The sequence below is a fragment of the Pomacea canaliculata genome, linkage group LG5 (genome assembly GCF_003073045.1).
Source record: "Pomacea canaliculata isolate SZHN2017 linkage group LG5, ASM307304v1, whole genome shotgun sequence".
Taxonomy (NCBI): domain Eukaryota; kingdom Metazoa; phylum Mollusca; class Gastropoda; order Architaenioglossa; family Ampullariidae; genus Pomacea; species Pomacea canaliculata.
The window spans coordinates 24,456,872-24,481,794 of NC_037594.1; the positions used below are offsets into that span (position 1 = coordinate 24,456,872).

General features: G+C 41.6%; 1 protein-coding gene across 1 annotated transcript in view; it reads left to right on the forward strand.

Annotated features, from left to right (window-relative positions):
• LOC112564179 (calcitonin gene-related peptide type 1 receptor-like) overlaps window positions 1–24,923 on the forward strand; it is an 83,417-nt gene that overhangs the window by 51,818 nt on the left and 6,676 nt on the right. The window contains exons 3-11 of the mRNA XM_025238821.1: window positions 18,180–18,277; window positions 19,462–19,553; window positions 19,925–20,075; window positions 20,336–20,486; window positions 21,043–21,109; window positions 21,452–21,518; window positions 21,783–21,865; window positions 22,943–23,069; window positions 24,373–24,414. Coding sequence (XP_025094606.1) covers window positions 18,180–18,277; window positions 19,462–19,553; window positions 19,925–20,075; window positions 20,336–20,486; window positions 21,043–21,109; window positions 21,452–21,518; window positions 21,783–21,865; window positions 22,943–23,069; window positions 24,373–24,414 — 878 coding nt within the window. The remainder of the gene's footprint in view (window positions 1–18,179; window positions 18,278–19,461; window positions 19,554–19,924; window positions 20,076–20,335; window positions 20,487–21,042; window positions 21,110–21,451; window positions 21,519–21,782; window positions 21,866–22,942; window positions 23,070–24,372; window positions 24,415–24,923) is intronic.

Sequence of the window (24,923 nt, forward strand, 5' to 3'; positions counted from 1 at the left end):
TGGCAAGACTCACACGGTTGACACCCAGTTGTCGACATGAGGCAATGCTACAGGAGGCAGATGATTATCAGTGGAGCAGCGTACGGGCCCTGTGACCGGGGAAAATAAACAATAAACATGTCAGACTTGAATATCCTCACCCAACCCCAACCCCTGTTCAGTCAGGTCATACTGGCAACGGTGGGATGTCTCAAATGTACTGGTTTTAATTGATGATGGTATCAAGTGTCATGGGGTGTAATGTTTACACAATGTGACAACCTGTAAAATTCCTGTACAGAAACACAGCTGTTACACAAGTTGCATGTCTACGTGGTCGGAGCGTCCCGTAGTTTACGGTGGATCACTCAGTGTCTTTTGTTTACTGATCACTTGAACTTTTTGTGTTTGATCATCAAAAAGGAAGCTGTCTGTCTGTCTGTCTGTCTGTCTGTCTGTCTGTCTGTCTGTCTGTCTGTCTGTCTGTCTGTCTGTCTGTCTGTCTGTCTGTCTGTCTGTCTGTCTGTCTGTCTGTCTGTCTGTCTGTCTGAGTTGATCCCGACTTTGTCTGTCTGTACCAATGTGCCAATGTTCATAACCTGAGGGTTTGACAGTTTTCTCAGCTCCCAGCATTCAGTTACACCGAAGTTTAAATGAGAGGCTACTTCTGTTTTGTTGTGCTCTTTTTTGTCCTAGATTTTTCCAGCTTTATCTCCGGGATAAAAACTTATCCTCGCTTCGTGAATACGACCCCAAGTAACCCGCCTTTTGAGTCCGCGCTTTTTAATTTTCTGTCACAGGGCTGTGTGATACACTGCTTCTTGTGTGTCACGTGTCTCGCACAACAAGGACAGAAAGAAAAAATAAAAAGACTAACATACAAGAAAAAAACTATCGAACGCACACAATTTTTCTTTCCTTCTCACACAAACACACAAACACACATCCTCTTCTCTACACTTAATTCTTTAGAGCCATCATACCACACAAATATTAAAAAAAAGTTTCACCAAGCGGACAAACGACTTTAAATTGTCGTTACGTACAAACTAAAAACTGTTTTCAAAGTAGAGATTAAATAATAACAATAATAATATTAGTTTGATATATCCTGTTGTGGCAACATTGATGTGTACTTCCCAGGCAAGACTCCACTGCGCATGTGGTCATGTTCGTCTGCTAACACTCGCATATGTAATGAGCACATTTGCATATCAATATATAAATCGAAAAAAAAAATGCGAAGACTTGTTTGGATCGATGATATTAAACATGAGAGTGTATACACATGGCAGTAGTCAGCAGTTGCTTGTCGCAGTCCCAGCTGTGCGCACACCTAACCTCCCCACGTGACCTGGGATTACAGACCTTACAATATCCAGGTGTGTGGCGAGGCCTTAATCCTGACCACCGACTACCTGTCAATAACATGCAATCAGCAGCTGAATCTGCCTCACATCACACGTGTTGCTGCTGCATGGCCGGCCTGCTGGCTGGTCTCCGCACACATCTCGATGTTACTTTTCTTCCCCGGTATAGATTGGAGTTAACGACTTTCTTCAAACAGAAGTCTGCCTCGACCTCCACCTCCAGGTGTTTGTTCTTATAGCGGTGAGTCATCGGGTGTCCCAGAATTTAGAGGAAGAACAGAGGGCAGACCGGTGGGCTAAGGAATGAAGGAAAAAAAGACAAACAAACAAACAAGATATAGGGAGGGTTGGTAACGATTAAGGTAAGACCAGAAACATCTGCAGTGGAGGTTTTTGGGAGGAAAACTCAATACGTGTCGCTGAGCTCGTGGTGTGGTGTCAGGTGTCGCCGGTCTGTTTGCCCTCCCGTGAGGTTTGCTCCCCTTGTACTACATTCAGTCCTACCTATGGCGCCACAGGTAGTAGTTATTAGATGTCCTCGTTGTTGGTGGTTATCTCTATATTGATCAGCCAGGAGCTTTTGTTGATTTCTCATATCCCACAGTCAATAGGAAAATACAAGACTAGAAATAGCCGCACATAAAAACTGTATAAATACATGTACATAGACATGTATATACACACAGAAAAATAGAGGGAGAAATATATTAAAAATGTGGAAATAGATGTTTATAATTGGACACGATTCGATGACTAGTGTCCGTCAGCAGCACTTGACCTTGTTTACAAATTTGAGTTTTGAAAGGCGGCATGAACAGTTCTTTTGTTGTTAAAATGTGTTGTACCTGCATGAAACATGAAACATGGAGCGAGGCTGCTGCCATCCTTGTAAAGGCTTTGGTGCTCCTGGTAATCTTCATCTTGACATTCTTCGACATGTAACTGAAGCTGGGGGGCAATTCCCTCTTGTAGGAAATAGCTGTTGTTACAAACAAAGTGTGGTTCGGCACTTAGGCACTGCAATTTATTTTCTCTGTCTGTGCGGTGTGTGTGTGTGTTGGGTGGTGTGTGTGTGTTGGGTGGTGTGTGTGTGTGGTTTAGTGGTGGTGTTTGTGTGTGTTGAGGAGCATTTGTCTCTGTCTCTTTTCTGCCTTACATTCGATTTGACCCAATGCAAAATTATGGAGGTTGTCAACAAGAAACTGCATGTAGAACAGATTTCTAAGACAAATTGTTCCCAGACTAAAATGCTTAGCCATCTGTTTTTGATGTTGCATTTTTTTTCTTAACCTTCCCTATCACTATTCACGACAGACACGAGAAAATACCTTGATTCTGATACTAGCGGGAAGCCATTTGTCAGAACCTTGATTCTGCTGTCTTTTTTAGCATTATGAAATAAAAAAAAAAATACCATTTACCTTCAAGTTTACTTTAACTCTTTATAGCTACTTTTACACCCATATAAACCACTTTCTACATATAAACTAATTTATTCACTAATAAGCACCATTCTTTACACCCTTATAGCCCTCTTCATAGACTACAGTTTTGAGACCAGCCCGCAGAAAATAAAACTTTGCTCAACTATTTAAAGTCTGCATTTTCATTGGACGCCACAAAAGGACAAATTAAAGACAGTTGACACACACGTGGCACACGTCAGGGGAGGGAAGCGTTTACTACCCGCCAGTAACGAGCACCTGTGGGTCCCATGGAACTAATTATGCCCACGACTGGCGCCCACTGTGGGGTAGGAAGGACAGGTTTTATCCCCCTGACCGGCCCGTGGAACTAATTATAGCCATGACGGGTGCCCGCCGTGGGGTGCGGAGGACGGATTTTATCGCCCTGACCGTCCCGGAAGCTTCAGCGGGAGGGACACAGTCACATCGCGCCAGAAATTGAGAAACTGATAATAAAATCTGCATCATTAAATTTAGAATTGTTTTTCGCTTAATTGCCCTACTTTTAATAAATAGTCGATTTGTCTGTTCTGTCACATTTAGCAGAACCTTGTCTACGAGTTACTTTTATCAAACAAGGTCCACCGTGTGTTGTCATCTGAGTGTAAAATTTGGACGAGGTTCAGAACCCAGGAATCAACAGATGTTTCAATAAAGCTGACTAAGCTCTATTTCATGTTTTATACAGCAGTGCAGCTGTCACAGTTTTCCAGCAGCTGGTTTGACGGATAAGACACAAATGCAAACATAGCTAAAAGCTTTTAGAGTTACGGGTGTTCAGTTGGGACAAACTAGATATCGACGATACGTCCACGTGTAGTCACTGTTTGAACTAGCTTGGGTACAGGGGAAACAAAAACAAACAAAAAGAAATTAACAACAAAAGGCACCACGAGAGGTCATAATTTACTTTTGGGATGCTCACTATTCACTAAGGGATGAAGTATGAATGTTTAACAATGAGAGAAGGAAAGAACGTTTAACAATGAGAGAAGAAAAGAAAAGGACACTAAACTAGCTTTAAACATCTATATTTTATTATAATTTCGTTCATCAGATCACGTGCAATAAAACAAGACATATGAAAAACGTATTAAATCATTTGAAAAGGGACATAATTATGTGAAGATTATGTTTGAGTTTATCTGGAGATGCATCCGTGTCATGTGTGAGGGAAAAAGAAAAAAAATAGAAAAAATAAAATAAAGAAAAAAGGACAATAAAAAAAATTACGCCTTGATCTGTTGTCGAAAGAGCTTTCCTTATGCCACCCGAACCCTAACACCCACAGATCCGCCATGTCAGAAGGAAGAATCGCTTTCTCTTGAGGACAACCGTTGGTTCGACATGGTTGCCCTGACAGAGGGAAGAACGCAGGGCGAAAGCAAGGTTTGACAATTTCGTCTTGATGAATACCAATTGAGGTCCAGGCCTCGTCTGCGCATGGCGGAAGTGGCAGGGGCGAGACAAACACGTGACCTTAGCAGACAGAAGAAGGCGGAGACGCAGCTTAACTCCCTTTAGCGTGATGGGAATGAACTTGAATGAAGTGGATTACAGTGAGTGACGAGCAGGATCAGACCTCGCAAGAGGAAGCAAGCATCCAAACTTCTGTTGTTCGTCCTCCTCGGATGCATGGTCAACGTGTGTGACGCACGTGGAGACAGCACGTGCCAGACTGAGCATCTGTGACGTAGATACGCGAGATGACGGGTGGATGAGAGGATGAAAGCTGTGTTCTTCTTGCAAAGCGTTTATCTCTTCGCACTCGAACTAAAATGAACAGATGCTCTCTCGGTGTGTGTGTGTGTGTTTATGGAGCGATGACATGGGAATTGAATCCTTTCAACTGTTTTTAGGATGCGCTGTGGACGCCGCTAGGGACCTGCTTCGTCTCAGTTTCGCAGACAAATCATCAAGCACAACGCCGCAGAGGACACCGATGCCCTCCGTCGATTTGTCATAGACTGACAGGCAGACAGACGAACAAACTACAAAAATACAGGCATGCTTTTAAATAACCATGTCCCTAAGGGACAGGGAACAACCGGTGGAATGCATGGACATGGATATCTACTTGTCCACACAGAAAATCCCCGCTGGGGATTAACACTTTATCAATTTTCAAGACGCTTCCTGATAGAAAAGATGATACAATAAAACCTGTCCCCCAGCCATGCAACCCAACCCTGCTTTGAAAGATGCGCGTGCCTCGCAACGTGTTTCACGTGCATGTTGCCAGTCGGTCCTCGGCCATGTTGAAAATGTCTGTAACCGTTGGGAGACTTAAACGAAATTGGAGGAAACTGCGATTAAAAAGTAGCCTTAATTGCAGTTGTTTTCAGGTCATAAATCCATCTCTCATTGACCCCAGGGTAGACACTCGGTGCAGGGTCAGCCGTGGTTGTCGTAACTTGTTTCCCTGGAACAGTTTAACGACCAACTCTGAGATGCTGTTAGAGACTACCACACCATGAGTGATTACCACACGCATGTCCGCCACCTAATCACACAGCCAATTAGGTTTGTGTTAACTGTTCCGCACTCAAAGGCCATCGTCACACAAATATTTGTGACAGCCACCCTCAGATGGTCGCGGACTGAAATTTCATTGACCGACTTGCTTTTGCTGGATTATCGCCGAAGTTTTATTAGTGTTAGTTTATTGCAGTCAATAACACTTTCCGACACTTGTCGTAAACATTGTTATAAACATAAAAATGTTCGATAGCCCAGAAGGATATTCGTCGCTGTTTGGGGGTGGGTGGGGTGAAAATAGTTTGTGGCTGAAGTTTGATGTCTTTTGTACTCTGTGTTTCAGTGACTAGTTCTAATATTCTAACTCTTCTGAAATCTTTCTATAATGTTATGTATGTGCGTTTGTGTGCGTGTTTTCTTTCTTTTCCGACGTTCGGCATTCTATGAGAGGTAAACACACAGAATACACAATAATTCGTTGGCATTGTAACTCATCCAGCAACCCTCACAAGTCTGTATTTCTTGCCCTTGCAAAATAGTCTCCTCCCACCAACCACCAGTCTGCTACTTCTGTCTTTAGTTTCTTTGGCTTACAGCTCATCCACCCTACTCCACCCTCATTGCCGGCCGTCAGATGACTGCAAGAAAAATGTCCTGCTTCCTGTCGACCCTTTTAACTTGTCTGGATATCCACCACAGACATGCAACGAATGTCGTGGAAACCCTACTCACCCGCCACCCATTACTATTTTTCGCCCGATACCGGAAGTCACGCCACAAGGAGTCACAGAATGAAGAAAAAAAAAAGAATGAAAAATATAAAGAAAATGCACTCGTAAAACAACTTGTTTTCGACCGTCTGGGTCGTCAGTTTATTTTTCTTGTCTACACACACGCGCATGCGCATTCACACAAACAAAGGGAGGTTGTAGTGGCGGGGAGGCTTGAGTGCGGAGAAGGTAGCATCTCAGCATGGCCGTGTATGACGAATAAAAATATAAAATACTGAGTTGTAGATTTTACCCTACATCACACACGGACCTTCTTTTTTGTTGCTTGCTCCTTCTCTCCTGGAGAGCTGATGACATCGCGATCAATGAACATGGACCGCCCTCCACTTGCGGTACAAGCTTCTTCCGCTGGGGTTTGTAGCCCTCATTTTTCTCGTGAAATATGTGCCTGAAATTGTTTCTTTTTATTTATGGATTCATGGTCTGTATGTGTATTGTATGTGTGTCCGGACTTTGTGGACTGCGGGGTAGAGAACAACACAAGCGTCTGACAGCAAAGGTACAAACTAGTCGTGCACGGTTCGATGCCCGCGGGCGTAGTTTTCTTTCACCATTTAACCTGGATGTTGATTGTTTATGCTAGCTCTTTAAAAATAATTATTTGAAAATTTCTGTGGCTGATCGATGGCTACGATCTTTCTCTTTCTCTGTTTCTTTCCCTCCTCTCTCTCTCACACACACACATCTCAAAGAAACCTGGAACCGTCCATGTCAGGCTACAAGTGCACTCCTCACACCTCCTCCAAATTTATTGCTGTAATACGAACAGCACTTACTCCAACCTTTCCGGATCATGCCCAGCTCATTCCCTTCAGAGTGCGACTTCTTTCTGCTTCGGTTTTAATCCCAGACTACTTTAGGAATCTTTTTGAAAACAAAACGCGGGTTATGTGTGAGATGGGGGTCGCGGGAAATGTTAAGTGAAATGAAATAGCCACTAATCACCGCGAAGGTCGTGTCTGGACAGTAAGTTCACTGCGGTTCTCGCGGTCTGGGAGATGATGTGGCCTGTGGAAGTCTGGGAGGAACATGAGCTGGCAATCTACACCATTCTGTGAGTGCTGCAGCCCGGCAAATTGTCCACTGTCACTAATGGCGGACGAGCAAGAGGAAGCCAGAGAAGAAGAGAGAAGAGGACAGGTCTAAATGGCCATTAGCAACCATCACGGAAATATACCGTCTGCCAGATTTTCAAAGGATCATTTACCACGGAGCTGGGGACAAGAAAGAATTTTTGTAGTTCACTTTTGTCAGATATGCAAAATGCTATTTTATCATAATTCTCACAAGGGTCTCGCAGGAAATTGTTTTGCAATGGAAGTAAAAAAAATATGTCCTCGATATTTCTGATGGCTTCCTTTGAAATTGTCTTTGGAAGTTATTTGGAAGTTGATTGCTGTGCTGGCAGACTTTTGCAATTGTCTGCGATAAAACATTTTTTTTTTTTTTTGTCTCTCCACATCTTTTTCTTTTCATACTCTTCTAACCATACACTCGAATGCACGAGAAAGACGGAGAAAGGACATAAGAAGATGGCTATTTGGATGAAAGTAGATGACTAGACCACTGTATCTGTGTCACTCTTGACCATATACATTTCATACTTTCTGGACAGAGAAAAAATGGGTTTTTTCCTCCTTTCCTTCTTTTTGTGATTTTATATTTTACATCCTGTGTAAAATGCGTTCTGAGGACTGCACGGAGGTGTTGGTGGTGAAATGCTATCATCAGTGTAGATATCGTCTTCAACTGTTTACTCACGTGATCAAGCTTCTGACCGGAGGTCAAACATTAGGATGCTGGCAGTTGGCTTTGTAGCTGTTTCGGATTTCCTTACTGCTTCAGCCAAACATGTTTACCACAGCATCTGCTATCACCGCCAGACATACCGTTGTGGCCATCTGTCAAGTGCAGCTAATTTCGTGTGCAAGATAAATTTTCTGTCAGTCTTGCGACCTGCAACGGTCTTCACAAAGCCGCAAATAGGACTTCTCAACTGCATAAATAAAGAAAAAAAAGAGGGAAAGCAGCAAGGATAAGGGGAAGAATTGTTTAAGAGAAAGCCGCAGCACTTTCCACGTGAGCCTTTGTGAGCTGACATGCATCTTAGGGTTGAAAAATCGTCCACCGAAATAGTATCCAGGCCAATAAATTCTCAAAGACCACAGATGCCACAGGAACAGGTTATTCTGCTTCCATTTCATTAAGCACTCCAGCCACACGGTGAACTTTTGCTGTGGCTTCATCGATGCCCCTAGTCCCCGGTCCTTGTTCTTAACTCTCGACCCAGACTGTGCGCGCGCGCCGACATAGTTCGTGCCAGACACGTGGGGGAGAATATTCATGGCGTCTGTATTCGCGTATTTCTTCACTCCTCTGATCCAAATGTATCCAAGCTGAGAGCTTTTATGAAATTTCTTTTTTCACGCTCACGGCTTTGGCAGAATCGTGGCTGGCGATCAGAGGAAGAGGAGCACTACATATGAAGGGGAGATTACTCTTTGCTGTAAAGGACAAAAAGTAGCGCCATGGGAAAAAGGAAGAAAAAATAAAGAAAAAAAGGAGGCAGCAGAAAAATTGGCTGCTGACTGAGATAGCCTCTTGAGAAAACTGATTTCGACAAAACTACTGTTGAATCGTCTTTGGACATCTTGCTGTCTTTCTTGCGATTGTCTTTCCTGAAGTACTCCCACACGGTGACATTGTAATTTGTGGTGAATGTAAAACAACTTTTTACTCAAACTTATTTTTACCATCTCATATTAGTTTTGATGAATGCATTTTATGTAAAAAGGATACTTTCTAAGTTATAAATTAAGTGAATGAACCTACTGTAAGTTTTTAAAAAAGCCAGTACAAATATTTCATCAGGTTTATTGCAATTTATCCCACACTCTTTTACAATAACTTTATGACAGTATTTACTTTCGACATTGATGCAGTAGCACCAGGATGGAATTCCAGAACTACAAGGTATAATAAAGAGGCTACTGCTCAACTTACAAACAGAAGGACATTTCTGTGAACTGGACATCATTCGGGCGATGAGAAAGACTACGAAACGAACAAGAATAAAAGCGACGATGAAGATATCAATAATTTTGGCCAAAACATTGAAAGAAGTTGCCGGAAGACATAACCCAAAGACACTCTAAAAAAAACGGGAAGCAAATTTATGAAATTTTCTGAATATCTCAGAAAATCATCTCTATTCCCAGTCTGCAAGTTAATCAAGAAAGGGTTTTTGTTATTCTCCTTGTAAAATAAAGAAGATTTAGAGGATCCTTGTCATGTTGACTGAATGTTAGGTATGGATGCTTGATACACTTACTCTTCAGCCGACGACAGATTGCTTCTTAAAGCGATGATCTTTTTGTTCAATCATGCATATCATGCATAACTCACCATCCACTTGGCCCTGGAGCATTTCACTGCTTCTAGTCGTCTTCAGGGAGTTATGAACTAGTTTAAAACAGCTTTACGACCTTTAAGGACCACCTTAAAAATGTAATCATAATTCACACGCGCACACTCACTCACACACACTTACTCACGCACGAACACACTCACACATTCATATGCGAGGAGATCGGCGATGATATTGTTCAAAGTCACTGTCTCAGACATCGATAATCTCATGATTGATGGGTTCAAAGCCGGATGCAGGCAGGAAGGGACAAAGAAGAGGGTCCGGCCAAAGGAAGAATGCGAAGAACCTGCATGCGGTTCCGGAAGAAACTTGTCCACGCCGGCGCTGGCAATGGCAGCCAACATGGCGCCTCAGTCGAGATAAATGGTCCTGTAGATGGCGTGAACCCTGGCACCTCTACGTGGTCCTCGTGTAATTTACCCGCACCGCCTCTTGCTGCCAGCTTGACTGCTGTCGCAGACTCGCCCATCTTGTCCCCCGCCCACATCTCGCCCCCCATCTTGCCCCCTTCTTGCCCCCCATCCCATCTCGCCCCACCTCACCCCATCTCGCCCCCATCTCCATCCTCTCTGTCGATTGCTAGCCGCATAGCCATGCCGATATAGCCCAAACCACTGACTTTGGTCCATCGATTACCCTCATCAGTTATTTTTTTCGCCGTTCGTTTGATATTACTTCGAGCTTCGACGGGACTTAACTCTAGTCACTAGCCTGACATGGTGCAGTCTTGTCAGCAGAGGGAGCTGATCGAGGGGGTGTAGAATATTTTGGAGAATTAGTAACAAGGTTTGTGTGACCTGCAAACACTGACTCTTGTTCGCAAAACTCAACCCAGACTCGCACTCACTGTGTCCTGGCTTTCATTTTTCAGCACTGATATACGGAGGGAGGGCATTCTGTGAGGCATTAAATCATCTGCCATGACAAACCAAGCCGTCTGCATCCCACAAGAGCATAAATGTCTGACTCGCTCTGTCCCCACCCGCTTTACGATTGTTCTTTGATGTATCGCATGCAGTTTTTGTTTCGCTTTTGGATTTTTTGTGTTTGGATATTCAATTTTAGATAAAAAGAATAAGAGAATGGTGGTGGTACACCACCGAGAGTGTAAGAACGTTTAGCACAGTGTTTTTAATAAGAAGGTGTATTAGCTCGCAACTTTTCTGTAAAATTGTTCATAGGGCTCTAAGTTCACATCTAGGTAGTGCTGAAATTTTCGTTTATTTCTGAACTGCGAACAGACAGGGGGCTAGAAACGTTATAATCACCAGATCCTTAAAAGTTCAATTCAAGAAATAAAAATAATGTTAAAAATTATTCAACCGCCACAACAATGAACAGTAATGCAGCTAGTTGTCCCTTAACCTGTACCTGTCGTTGGGGAGGGGGATCACATGGACAGACGCGGCACTGACAGGTCCCCCATTCTTGTCTATTGTGGGCGATAGTCAGCAGGTCCTGTACAGGACCAACAGTCCAGTCTTTGACCTTAGTAGTCCAGTTTTTTTCTTTGGACACCGCGGGGTCAGCCACCCTCCAAGGTGCCTTGAAGGACAGTCTTCCACAGGGTGTCGTGTGGGTCACGTGACCCAAGACCAGCTTACGTCGATTGACTGTCGAAAGTAGAGGTCTCTGGTGTCCTACGAGTGTGGCCATCCTGCTTCGTATAAAATCGTTGGTTCTATATTCTCTACATGAGATCTGGAGCAGCCACCTCAGCCTCTTGTTCTCGAAAGCCGGGATTCTCCTTTCCATTTCGACGAACAGAGTCCACGTGTCACATCTGCTGAGCAGGATCGGTATTGCTTGTACAGCTTGTACGAGGTAGTCAATTTTATCTTATATCTATGCCATATCCTATCTATCTCAGCCATTGCAGTTGTTGCTGTTGTAATCCTTATAAGAATATCTGACACTGAGCTGCCCTCCTTGGACATGATGGCTCCCAAGTACCTGAAGCTGCTTACCTCTACGACTTCTACCTCGTGCATGTAGATCTCTGCTTTTCCGCTGCCACAGGTCATAACTTTGCTTTTTTGAGCAGAGGGTTCGATTCTATAGGCCTTTAAACTGTCTGTTAGTCTGTTTCGGTTCTTTATTAGTGACTATAAAATTTGGGTAGTATGCAAAGCGAAGGTTGCAAATCAGCCTTCCACCAATTGAAATGGAAATGTGATGGTCACGGAGGTTTCGAATACAATGTTCTATCACCGGTGATAGTGGACATCCTTGACGTACGCCTGCAGTGGTGCGAAAGTAAGCTCCTATCCTATCCTATCATATATATGCTTAATTGACTTGAACCAGGCCTTCTTCTATGTTGAATTTTCGCATCATATGCCATAGCCCCTCGTGACACATTTTTTTTTAAGTCAATGAAGTTTTGATGGAGTTTTTGATGTTGAAGCTAAGGATGCTTTTCTGTAAAGATGCGACAGTTAAAGATATACTCAGGCGTAAGATCCGACATAAATATACAAAAACACCTATAAAAGGCGAAAACAACCTTCGAGAAAAAAAGTCCTTAAAATCTAGCAATCCTTTTAGAGATTAAATATTTCCCAATTTATAATTTACCATTAAACATTCAAAAACAAAACTCTCCTCATTTTTAAGTGAATAAATTAACTCTACTAACAACTCTGGTCAGGAATTAACACCACAACTCCCGGGAATACAGACAGGTTACCTGACCTGGTCATGGTGGAGCAGAAGTGAAAAAAATACAATACATGTACAGCAAAAACTCTCCTGGCCTTAACTTTCAAAGTTTACTTTAGGGGAGCCTCTCAAAGACTTCAAAGACACCGCGGTATTAAGCTGGATGCACACACACACACACACAAACACACGCATTCCCATGCAAATCACTCGCATCTCACCACTTCTTCCATTTTCTTCCCAAGCAAATGATTTTTTAAAATAGCAAAAGTGTGACAGAATGCAAATTAAATAGAGAGAATGACCTGGAGAGAAAGGCATGAATTTCCCGTCTTTTCTGGTTTTTTTTCCTCTGGGGACACGAATTTTTACACCTGTTGTTTGTTGAGTTTATCTCCCAGAGGATGGGACTAGGCTCGCGAGTGCTCATAAATAAGATGAAATTAATTAGAGCATGAATACTGTTGACATCCTAATGAAATCACTTTCCTTGGATAAATAAACAGCAAAGTGGTCACGGGCTGGTGATGTTGACAACAACATGTGAATGTGAGAACGACAACCTCAAAGAGTTTTTTTTTCTACCCGCATCATCAGCAGCCTGGAACGCAAATCAATTAAACTGATGTTTCTGTTAGTGTTGCCAAACTTTCTCTCTCCGGGTGGGCTCAGTGTTTTCTCTGGTTAACTGTTTCTCAATTATGTTACAAGCAGTTGTGCATGTTAACTGCGATTTCTGCTAAACAAACGAAACTGTTTTGTTTTTATTGTCCATGTTATTGCCACATTTTTATTTTTATCGCTCTACACATTTTTCAATCACTTTATAGCAGGAGTGAATAAGGTAGATATAATGAAGAGACAAAGAAATAGGAGAACAGTACTTTTATTTGTAACTTTTTTTAATATGTCTACATCTACAGGAATATCCTTGTTAAAATTAGAAAATTGTTCTAATGATTAGTTAGTCGTACAAGCTCTGAATGTGCGTGATAAAATTATGAACAAATAGAAGAGAGCAGGTTCGTCACTCACGAAGAGAAGAAATTAAGATTTGCATGGCTAAAGCTGTACACACCCACTAAAACCATTTACTTGTTTTCTGATCGACCATTGTCAGAAGGACTAACATACCCAGAAAAGAAACTGATTTGAATCCGATGATGGAGGGATTGATGGAGGGATATTTTTGGAAGACGAACGCAGCAGGTGACATTTCACACGCCTTTCTCTACAAACACATAAACAACTCTTTCATTCTTCAGCACACACAACACTTCTTGCGGCCACATAAACCAGGACCTGGGTAAGCCAGGTCTCCACCAGACTTCTTTTGTAGTGGCACGACCTCGCCATTCCCCTTGACTGGGGAACATAAAGGGACACCACCAATTCTGAATTGCTCCAGAGCTGCGAGTGACCCAGAGAGACCGATGCTCTGACATTTATTAACATTTTCTTTTATCTTGGCAAGAGAAATAGATCATGTTTTGACAAGATATGAGAGGTTCCTCTCTGTGAACGGGACGTAAAAGTCACTGAGCTAATCCGAGTCTGAAACAAGAACATGACATAGGACCGGCCGGTCCTTAGTGATCTTTTCAGTCATTTGATAAAAGCTTGCAAGATGGTTTGGCGGAAGTACAATCATTTAAAGGGATACTCAAGGCTTGTGATAAGGCTGTGGCGACGGTCAAACGTTTCAAAAATATATTTAGTTACAGTTACAGAGCACGAGAGCGATACAGGAGAAATAAAGGATTCGTTTCTCACTTAATTACCACTTATTAGCACTATTTCGGTTGCCGATGTTTATAAAGATTAAAAAAATCCAGTGAAATCGACCTTTGTGTCCTTCCGCCTAGTAGCCACGATAGCTTCCAGAGATGGTCAAGCAGACGAGTCTTATTGTGATGTCAGTCTCTTTGTGACGTCAGTCTCCTTATGACATCAGTCTCCTTGTGACGTCACACGCACAGGAAGTGTCTGAGGTCATTGTTAAGATTTGACGTCATTTTATTCGTATGACGCACTTTGTAAGGCTTGTAAGGCTCTGTCTGTCAGAAACTGATGAAAAGACAATTTTGAATCTTTTCCATCTTTTCGTGGCAGTCGGGTGCAGCACATTCTCGAGGTATGGTTGTCACTATGGAAACCACACGTCATAGGGTCACGTGACGGAGAACGAGACTTCGTGGAAGCAAAAAAAGAGTCCCGTGTCATTTCTCTTATTAAACACAACATTCTACTAAAAACCTTCAACGTTTTCCACATGAACACACATATAAATAGACGAGATTCAAATGTATCCTACTCTGTACGCCATTCTAACAGTTTTATTTTGCCTTTAGAATCCCTTTAAGTCCCATAGCTGTAAATAGTTATGGTAGGGCAGTGATGTAACAACTCTTAGCGTCTTTGTGTCCAAACATAGAACAACTCAGCTTGCAAAATTGTGTACAGAGTTCTCAGAAAGTTTGCTGGACTGGTCCAAACAATCTATGGAGCAAATAACATCTAGGAAAATATGTTAAACATTTTCAAAGTCTAGTAACTAAATTTTCGCAACTGGCATTCCCCATAATTGTGCTTCTGGCTGTGAATACTCTTGGGAAATACAACGCAATGGAAATTGCGGAATTCCATTTATTATTTAAATGGTTGAAGACCAGGCTTCGTGTCCTCTTTTGTGATCTCTGTGGCACAATGCTATCGCCTTAATTATCTATTTCGGTGATCACCTATTTAGCATAACTCATTGCTCTCACGAAACTGGGTATCCCTCTGGTAAAGCAGCATTACTGCCACCCACACCCGCCCACACCACCACTGCATCTGCTACCATCATCGTCATCATCATTATCATCGCAAGCCAGTCTATCATCATCGTTGTACTCGCTGTTATCTACTCAGCTGTTTGTGTTGTAAAGATAAAAAAATAATGTATGATCTCCTTTAGTATTACCAGAGGTATTGTAATGTTCAATAACATGTACACTAATTATATTATAATGTTTGATAATATGAACTTAATTAAATTATGAAGTTTAATGACATAAACATCAACTATAGTATAATTTTCTATGATATAAACATCTAAATCCTTCATCTTCTTATCTTTTGTCCTGGTTTCACCAAGGCCAAATTTACCTATCGTTTTTGCCCATTGCTGGCAGGCATTTGGGTGTTCTTAAGAGTTCCAGCCATCGAGTACGAGAAAGTTAGCCTTTCTATGTACTGCATTTATGACTGTTGTCAGCTGGTAGCAAAATCACATCCTATTCGCCATCGTCTTGCTCGGAAGTCGGGGTGTAAACTTGGGCAATGATGACATTTCTAGCCCTAGAAGCACAAGCTGACGGAAACTGGTGTACAGTTGACCCTGGCTCTCACCTTTACGGCCTTCCACGTGTCTAGTTCCCTCCCCAGGGTACCACATCCTCCTTGTCGATCCACAGTCCTCAGTCATTCCTTTTTTTGGATTCGCCCATGTTTCATTCACGTGAGGCCACAGCCGACAACCTTCATCCGAAAGCTAACCCTGATCGCTATACCCGTGGGTACTAAGTTCTTACCTGATGGTGCCGATCACGATTTATTCGAGGAGTTTAATCCCTTAGCCTTTATCTTTCCAAGGTTTTATCACGAGGCAATGGACCATTTACCGTTGGCGAGGGAGGAGATAGAGCGGGAAAGAAGGATTTTATGGGTGGGAGGGACTCATTAAAGTTAGCCCTTCATTCGATGGCTAAAGTCGCATCGGGCCGTTCCTTGTTCTACAGCACGGGCATCATCATACAGGCTGAGATACGTGAGGGTAATTGCAGATAGTGAAATACATCCCATGAATATCTGGATTTAGATAAATCCCCAAATAGTTGAAATTTTCTAAGATGATTTGACCTACAATGTTAAGAATTCTGTATTTGAGATCAGACTTTTCGCGAGGCAGACTTTTTTGTGAGGATAGGTCTTCACCTCCATCTCCCGTACTGCCTCACCTTCCCTAACCTGTACTCATTCCTAGTCCTGGGTCCGCTATAGAAATTTCCTTGAGTCACACATCAGAAGTAGCATCTTCAGGCTCTAGCACCCTTTGTCTACCTACTAGATAATTCTCTACCTCCTAGGTTATTCTTAATCTCTATTGCTTTTTCCTAACGCTGCACGTGTCCCTATCCAAAACAACGACTGCCAGGTTTTCAAACAAGAATCGGTTAGATGCTCCATCTCCACCAAAACACTCCTGGCATCGTGCTGGAGGACGTGAAGACCATCAAAGAACACGTTATCGAATAATAAAACTCAGTAAAACCTCCGAGTGAAAGGCATGGTGCCTCCTGTCTACATCAATCAGCATTCCAGCCCTCGTCCAAACTAGCGGTAGTGTTATGGTCGTTACAAAGACATTACCTTTCATTGGCGTGGGGCGGGGATGCACATATACAGAAGTGTTCCAGGTAATAAAGATACAGAAAGTACTAGAAACAACGCTTTGTTGGTGGTCCAAGTGCTTGGCTTCCAGTGAGAGCGATCCAGAGCTCATTGTTTCCAGTCCTCTGCCTCACAAACATGTCTTTAAGATTAGGGTATCTACAGACCTGAGCTTTCCCTCGCGAGTAAACACTCAAGTCCCGGATATCTTTTTTGGTTTTACGGGAATCTGTCAGATACTAAACAGAAAAGAAAATAGCATCACAAAATGACACTGCAGTAATAAATGCTAAAGATTTTTATATATTATATATACAGCCATCAGACAAGTCAAATTAAAACACATATCCACCGTTTGTCAGTCTGGCCCGGGTAAACAAAGAGATACCCGTCTAAAGCTGACTGTTGAGATGACCAAGGTATGAGAACATGTACTGATGGAACTCAGACTAGACCATGAGTGCGAGCATTGTTTGCATGGAAACCACTAATGTAAACAAAGCAGGAACAATGAGAACTAGAGAGAGAGAGAAGGGAAGAGCAATCTGCAGATTGAGAGTATAAAAATATTTTTCTCATTGCCACAAGTATTCAACAACAGACCCAGTTCAGTCATGCAAGCTCAACAATAGGTTATTGTTGATGAGTGCAGATAAGTACTGATAAAAATAGTTTTATTCTAAGCACCTAATGCCTAAACCTCTTAAATTTTACAAATAAAAAGAAATATTTTTATGAATCCCATAAACGTAATTCTAACAAAGCATTCATGCGTTTTAATTAATATGTATTAAATTGTTTTTACGAGGAACAAATTTAATGAATAGAGCTAATCATAGAAATAATGACTGTAGGTAAAAAAAAAATAAAAGAATTATTAAAAAAAAACGATAACAAATCAAATAATGCTCAGACACTCATTCACTCACTCACCCATTAGGAAACCTGGAAATTGTTTATTTCTTTTTGTTTACTGTTTTCCCAAGCGTTGTGAGAATCACCTAGCAACAAGCCAGAAGTCGATGAAGCTGGTTGTTTGGACACGCGGGTACAACGGTCTGGGTGCAGTTAAAATATCGGGTGACGGGAAAACATGGAAACCTGTCAGACAGGTGTAGTTAGAGTATTAGATGACTTTCACACTGAGGAACCTGTCAGACCTGAACACAGGCTTACAGAAGTGGCCTTTCCGTTGTGGCAGATGAATGACATGGCAGCCATGAACCAGGGCCTAGTCTCCATCATAGCAATTATTTATTCTGCTTTAACTCTCTGTGAAACGCTAATTGCTCTGTCATCTCTTTCTGGGAGGTAATCAGAAACCTCGATTAAAATGTGTTTAGACGGCAAATGTTTGATCGTTTTAATTCGTTTTCAGAATATTATGAGCATGCAATGAAAATGGCTAGATGTATATAATGATTGAAGCAGATCAAACGAAAATTGTATGGGTCATGTCAAGTCGATGTGATATTATGAATACACACATACACAGACGCGCGCACTATGCAATGTCGGTCTGACAGTGGATTGGTCACTAAATCAGGATTTTCCAATTCCAATGTTTCAGGTTTTGCAACCAAGTCTTGCAGGGAGAACGGAACCTGGTATACTAACCCAGAGTCGTCTCAAGAATGGACAGACTACACCACCTGTGTACAGCTCGATGTAAGAAGGGTTTGTCTTTAAATTTAAAAGTATTGTTTATAGAGAACCTAATAAGAAAAAAGATTTGTATATCATGTGAGCGCTATAAACACGTATGCGATGTTTCTGTTGGTTTCTTCGGAAACCAGTTGATGGGACCATCCATCCCGCTTCCATTTGGTTATTGAGCAGTACTGAGCTCGTTGAGCTTTATACAGCCTTCGATGACAAAAATGCGGGAAAGAAAGCCTACTCGTGGATTATAAAACTAATCAAAATAAAAGATAATGGGCCAAGAAAAAATTCAATTACTTATGTAGCAAAATTAAAATAAGAAATTAGAAGAAAAATCTGAGATGACTCTACTGCACCGTTCTTGAGGTTAAGGACTTCCACTACCGACTCCAAGAGACGAAGACAAAAAGTTTGCGGTACTTAAGGACGAGAGTGGAGGTGACAGGCTACCCCGTGGCTTCTGGAACTAATCAAAAATTGAACGAATAAGTGGCCCTAGGTAAAGGAGCCACCTAAGTGGGAATCGTGTTCAGCACTTTCAACATATTTGGTCTACTCTGACTTTTTACACTCTTATCGGGTGTGACTTTCATTGAGCGGCGATAACAGTGTTTATGGGTTGACTCTACACGCAAGCAGAAAAAAAAATTAAGGAGACAAAGAAGAAAAAAATAACAAAGTAACAGGAAGAAACAGCAAAGTGGTTAGGCTTGTTATCAGACATTTAAGGATCACGATCCCTTCCCGAGAAGGAATTTTCATGCTACAGAATTCTATTTCGTGGCAATGGCGATGTAGCTGCAAATATTTTGATTGCCGGTTCTTGATTGTCAGCAAAACTGTTATTCTTCCAGATGACCCGAGTGCCTGACCTTGTTCACCTCAAGCTAACCTTTTCTGGAAATGGTTATCTCATGTTTTGCATCAACATCATCCTCGGTCCAGCGAATGCTTTGTTGAATTCCTTTTGATCTTGGCTTAATATCCAGACCTGCTTTAGTTCTTTCTGTTTCTCCATAGTGAGTAAATCAGTTGATGTACAGCTTAATCCTTCCTGGTTGAACACAAGATTATGTAAATTATTTAGCTTCCCTGGAGATTTGCGATAACATTTTCTCTAATGTCTTTCTGAAGAAATTCCACGCTCTGAAAAATAATGATTAATGCTTTTTATTTTCTCTTTTTCTCAGCATTTTGAGGCTTTATTTTGGGTGAGTGTTGTCTGCAATATATTCAGCCTTGTTCTTCTTCTTCCCGCCTGCTTCATCTTTCTGTACTTCCGGTAAGTGCATCGGAGTATTGTCGTGTGTTGGAGTTACGTGGTCACGTGGTCGCGTGATGGTGAGTGCGCGTGTGCTCAATGTGAAGACGATGTTCAGTGCAGAAATGTTTAGATGTTTAGAGTGTGGTATGCATCTCCAGTCGTAATTAAAAAGTCGAGAAGGGAATAAGAGCAAAGTTTGGCAACAACTACTGTTGGCGCCAGTTGTAGAATTATCGCCCCTTGTCCCCCCCAATATCAGGGCTTGGTGACGGGGGAAAGCTTGCAAAAAAAAATTATTCTATAAATACAATTATAATACAGTTATATAGTTAAAATAAAAAATATCACAGCAATTATCTCTGGATGGTGTTGGTGGTTTGGCTGCACAGGTCGCTGCGGCATCAACACCGGATCAAGCTCCATCTGTGTCTCTTCAGCTCCTACGTCTTCACCAGCGGCGTCATGCTCCTGTGGGAGAGTCTGGTGGTCAGCGACCGCCTCTACCGAGACACCAACGACACCATCATGCACCAGAACTCGGTCAGTCACAGTTAGGACACATATAGATAAATCTCTGCATACAGACTACAATTTTATGGTCACAAGTAATAATATCTAATTTCTAAAACAAGTCCGGACGAAATTTAATATATCAATAATAACGAACAATCCCGGTAAAAGTCCGTGGGAACGCCGAAAAATAAAACGCAAACAAAATAAAGAAAGAAATAAAAATAGAGATTGAGGAAGAACGTGGTGATGACATTGACGATGACGACGATGAATGCTGATGATAACAGGTGGGATGCCGCTTTCTCTTCGCGGTGACTCGCTACGCATGGACGACCAACTTCCTGTGGATGTGGTTGGAAGGATTTCACTTGTTTCGTCTCATGGTCCAGGCCTTCGCCGTGCCGCGCTCTCTCGTTGGCTTCTACATCGGCGGCTTCTGTGAGTACCCTAGGGTACCTCCTCAAAGTCTAAACTCATAATACTGAATTCTTGTGTTGATAAAAAACATCGATAAACATTTAAATTATAGAGTTTATTAGTGCTTTACATATTTCTCTATAAGTCAGCGTGTATGTAGGTCTTTATTTTTAGAACAATTTTTTATAGTGTTTTATAAACATTTTTTGATTCACATTGAATGCCTCTGGTTAGTCTTGGAAACAAGTTGGTCATATTGTAGTTTTTATTTTTTATTATTTTTGTTTATTTTTAATTTTTATTTTAATTTTTTTTTAATTATTTATTATTATTTATTTTTATTTTTTTTTTTTCTGCTACAGCCCTTTCTGTTCTCAACATATCTTACAGAAAACGCAATTTCTTAGTTTTCGTATTGAGATTTGTAAGATGCTCAGAATACGGAGGACGGAACTATACAGACAAGTGATAAAGGACAAATATAGAAGACACAAAGAGGACTTAGAATCAGTCTGACTACTACAACATCTATTAGCTTCTTTCTCCACTGTGTTCACTTCTGTTCATTTCGTTTCAGCATCGCCGTTAGTTCCAGTCCTGATATACGCCATCATCAGAGCATCTATCCCCGATCTCAACACTCGGTAAAGTATTGTAATCTTACAAACATCACACACACTTACAAACACACATACGATCACGTGTCTATGTAGATATGTTTCCCCCAAAGGTAGTGGTAGTGTGTGTGAATACTTTACTGTGTTTCGTAATAAACATCGAAAACAAAGCCTCTTTACGGGACAATTTTTTTGAGGCTACAAATATATCTGGCTGCTTGATAATTTACGCTTCATGAAATTTTAATTACAGAGATGAATAATTGGCCTGTCGGCAGCTTTGAGGTGTGGGTGGTGAGGGTTGGTCACTCATGCGTGCTTGCAATGGCCAGCTGGTCTTCATGGTGTGCTTCGGTCTGTTTACCGCAGGTGCTGGGTTCACAATGCCGGCGAGATTGAGTGGATTATTTACGTACCTATCCTGTTTTGTATTGCTGTAAGTATGGCATACATACCCTGACTTTGTAGTCTTCGTAGTCACTCTTGCTTTACCCTCATACACTCACTTGTATGTGTGAAATTTGCATTTTGCTCTAGTAACACATGCACGATGCGCACATACACACACAATATCACACGTAAGTATACTTAGTAAGAGATTAAACAGCTGTCTTTTAGAAAAAATCCTGTGTTAATGGAAAATATTCTTGTTCTTTGCTTGTATTTGAAGACATCTTGAGAAGTTTTTTTCTTCTTACAGGGTAATGTCTTCTTCTTGGGAAAAATTCTGTGGGTGATGCTGAACCAACTGCAGTCCCACCCCAATGAGCCAAGCAGCTACAGGTCTCTAGTTCTTGAAGTCTTTTTTAAGGTCACATGACCACTACTTCACCTCATGTCAGTAAAGCCTAGAGTAACGATGTTTGTGTTTGTGGGGGGAGGACAGTTGAAACCTAAGCCACCCCACACCGTTTATCAGGAATTTGGCTGGAATATTCCTATCGATTCTGGCTCGGTCGTGAGCTATGTTTGGTAGGTTGTATTACTCTGGGGCATGTTTATTTTTTGTATTTACGATCTCTGGTCTCTTACCCTCGGCGCCAACTGCAAAAATACTACGCAGGAGAAACTCGGACTTTCTCTGAAACACAAAAAATGTGGACAGCGTTTGTTTGTTTGTTTGTTTGTTTGTTTGTTTGTTTGTTTGTGTGTTTGTTTATTTGTTTGTGGTTTTTTTTGTTTGTGTGTTTTTTGGCTTATTTGTTTGTTTGTTTGTTTGTTTGTTTTGTTTGTGTGTTTGTTTGATTGTGTGAGGGAAATAAACATGAAGGGGGAGAGACAGGGGACAGAGAGCGAGTCAACACAGTTCGTTTGGCGACTTCACCAAACCGTTCACGTGTCTCACACAGGCTGTCAACCTGTCTAGTTAGGGAAGGGACATCAATAGGACAAGTGCTTCTCTAATTCGCTACACTGACGCCGCGCCTAAATATTCCTGACTCAAATGAAGGGGTGGATTGAAAGCTGACAATAAAATCTTACCCACCAGGACTAGCGGCAGAAATCGATGTCGGGTATCCCTGTTAGAACCTTATATACAAATGACTTCCTATACTACAGCATGTCTCTTGGATTCGTGCACCGCAAATGTTTTCTAATAGACACACCAGCTGGCATGCGACTTGTAAGGTGACAGGTGACACTCACTTTCCCATCGAGTTCAGCCATTCCTAGAAAACAGTTTGTTGATTTCGAAATGTCGTAAACATAAAGGTCACGAAAAGCTACAAAGAAGCTGTGTCCTGTTGAAAGTAAATCTTGCTGACAGGGAAACATACTTTAGACCGCTGCGATATTTGAGATTGTAAACATGTTGATGCTCATTTTTCATTGAAAACATTGGTTGTTTTTCACATTCAGGAGAGCTGTCAAGGCCGCTGCTATTCTAATTCCGCTTTTTGGACTTCAGGCTCTGCTGGTCATGATACGGCCATCTACTTCTTCCTTTGCCTTTGAAGTGATTTCACGAATCGTCAGCAGCACTCAGGTTTGAAGATAAAGTCAGGCAATATCAAATACTATTAATTAAACATACTCGATTCAACCAATAATGACCTTTATACACTATAAAACTCACGAGTCTGCGAAAATAATTTATACAACAACTTGTACAAAGGAGGATCAGACAACAACCATGAGAAGAAGACTGAGAGGTGTGGTCAAGAAGTCAAGATGAAAGTGTCTCCTTCAAATACTTAGTGTCGTCCACCGAGACCGATCATCTGGAGCTCCTCGAGCTTGGACATGATGAAATCAAAGACAACTAGCAGCTAAAAGAGTAAACACGGAATGCTGGGACCGGTGACTGACCAAAGACTGGCTTATCGGCCAGACCATGGTCTCATTATCAGCAAATCCTGGGGGAGGAAGACAGGGGCCATCAACTCAGATGTGGGGCGACTGGAAGCTGCGAGAGAAGTCCTTCAGATGGTTCTTGTTGACACAACCTTTAATCAAAACTATAGGGCCATTCCTCTGTCCTTTCTGTCAATGATTTGTACAAAAACAACCAGCTAGATTCATTACAAAGTAGACATTTTGTGTGGAACAAAGCAATATTCGTGAAATCATGAAAATACAGAGGGAATGTGGCAAAAAGACAACGGCCATTATCTTCTCTTCTAAAGTTTTCTTTTTTTTATTTATTTTTTATATCTATACACATTGATAACACATTTCATCTTTGTTAAACGATTATGTGACAACAAAATCACACGTGCAGACACCAATAAGATAAAAGCCACTGTTAATTTGAATTCAGGACAAAGCAGTCGTTCATGTGCAAAATGTCGACCTCTTAAAGTAGATCCCAGGCCATGACATTCTCCGACACAAAATTCTCCCGCATAAAACATGTAAAATTTTATTGAAAAAAGATTACATTTTGTAAGATAAAGTCCTTGTTTCTGGGAGTAGCCAATGGAGAAACTAAATAAGAATTTTTGCGATAACGACATTCCATAGCGATAAAATATATCTCCTACCCTCGGCTACTTCACGCGCTTTGCTCGCGCGAAATAAAAACCTAATCTGACAGGGAAAGTGCATCAGCAAAGCTGTATCAAATTTACATTTTAAAATGTCATTTAGCAAAAGACTTGGCTATCACTCTGCCAAAGTTCGATGCTGAAAGACCTCTGAGAAAAAAGCCTGAAGATATATTGTTTTTGGTGGGTTTTGTTGTATGGAACGCGCGCGCGCACACACACATACACACACAACCACAGATATAAATATAACTCCTTTTCCCTAAAATTTGATATAATTTATTTATTGTCTTTTGTTTCCAGGGAGCTGCTGTTGCGGTGGGATTCTGCTACCTAAACGGAGAGGTAGGAGTGAAAATTGGATTTTGTAAACAATTTCATCATTTGGCGGAATTTTACGGAGAAGTCTTACTTTTGTTTACACTGTCTGTGTTTGTCCACTATGTGCATGTATGTCCTAGATGTGTATATGTGTCCACTTGTCTTTTCTTCCATCCACGTGCCGCTTGCGGTATATTCCCCATCCCTCGTCTGGCGCCCATAAATTCTTTGATGTCATATCTTGGCTTTTCACTCTGTCTCTAAAGCTTTAAATATGAATGGGAAGTATAGTCTTCCTCCAGGGTTGCTGTACTATCGATGAATCCCTCAGCCATAGCAAGGTATTTCTATCTATAGACGAAGACATCATCAGACCTCGTAGATCGTCTTCAGTTTTCAATGAGAAGACCCCGCAGCGTTTCCGGCCCCAAACTGCCCGGATGTAACCAACCCTGTACTTTATAAGTGTGGTTCCTCCTGCTTTCCCACACCACCCCGCCTGTCCAAAGTCTTTCTTTTACATCTTGCAAAAG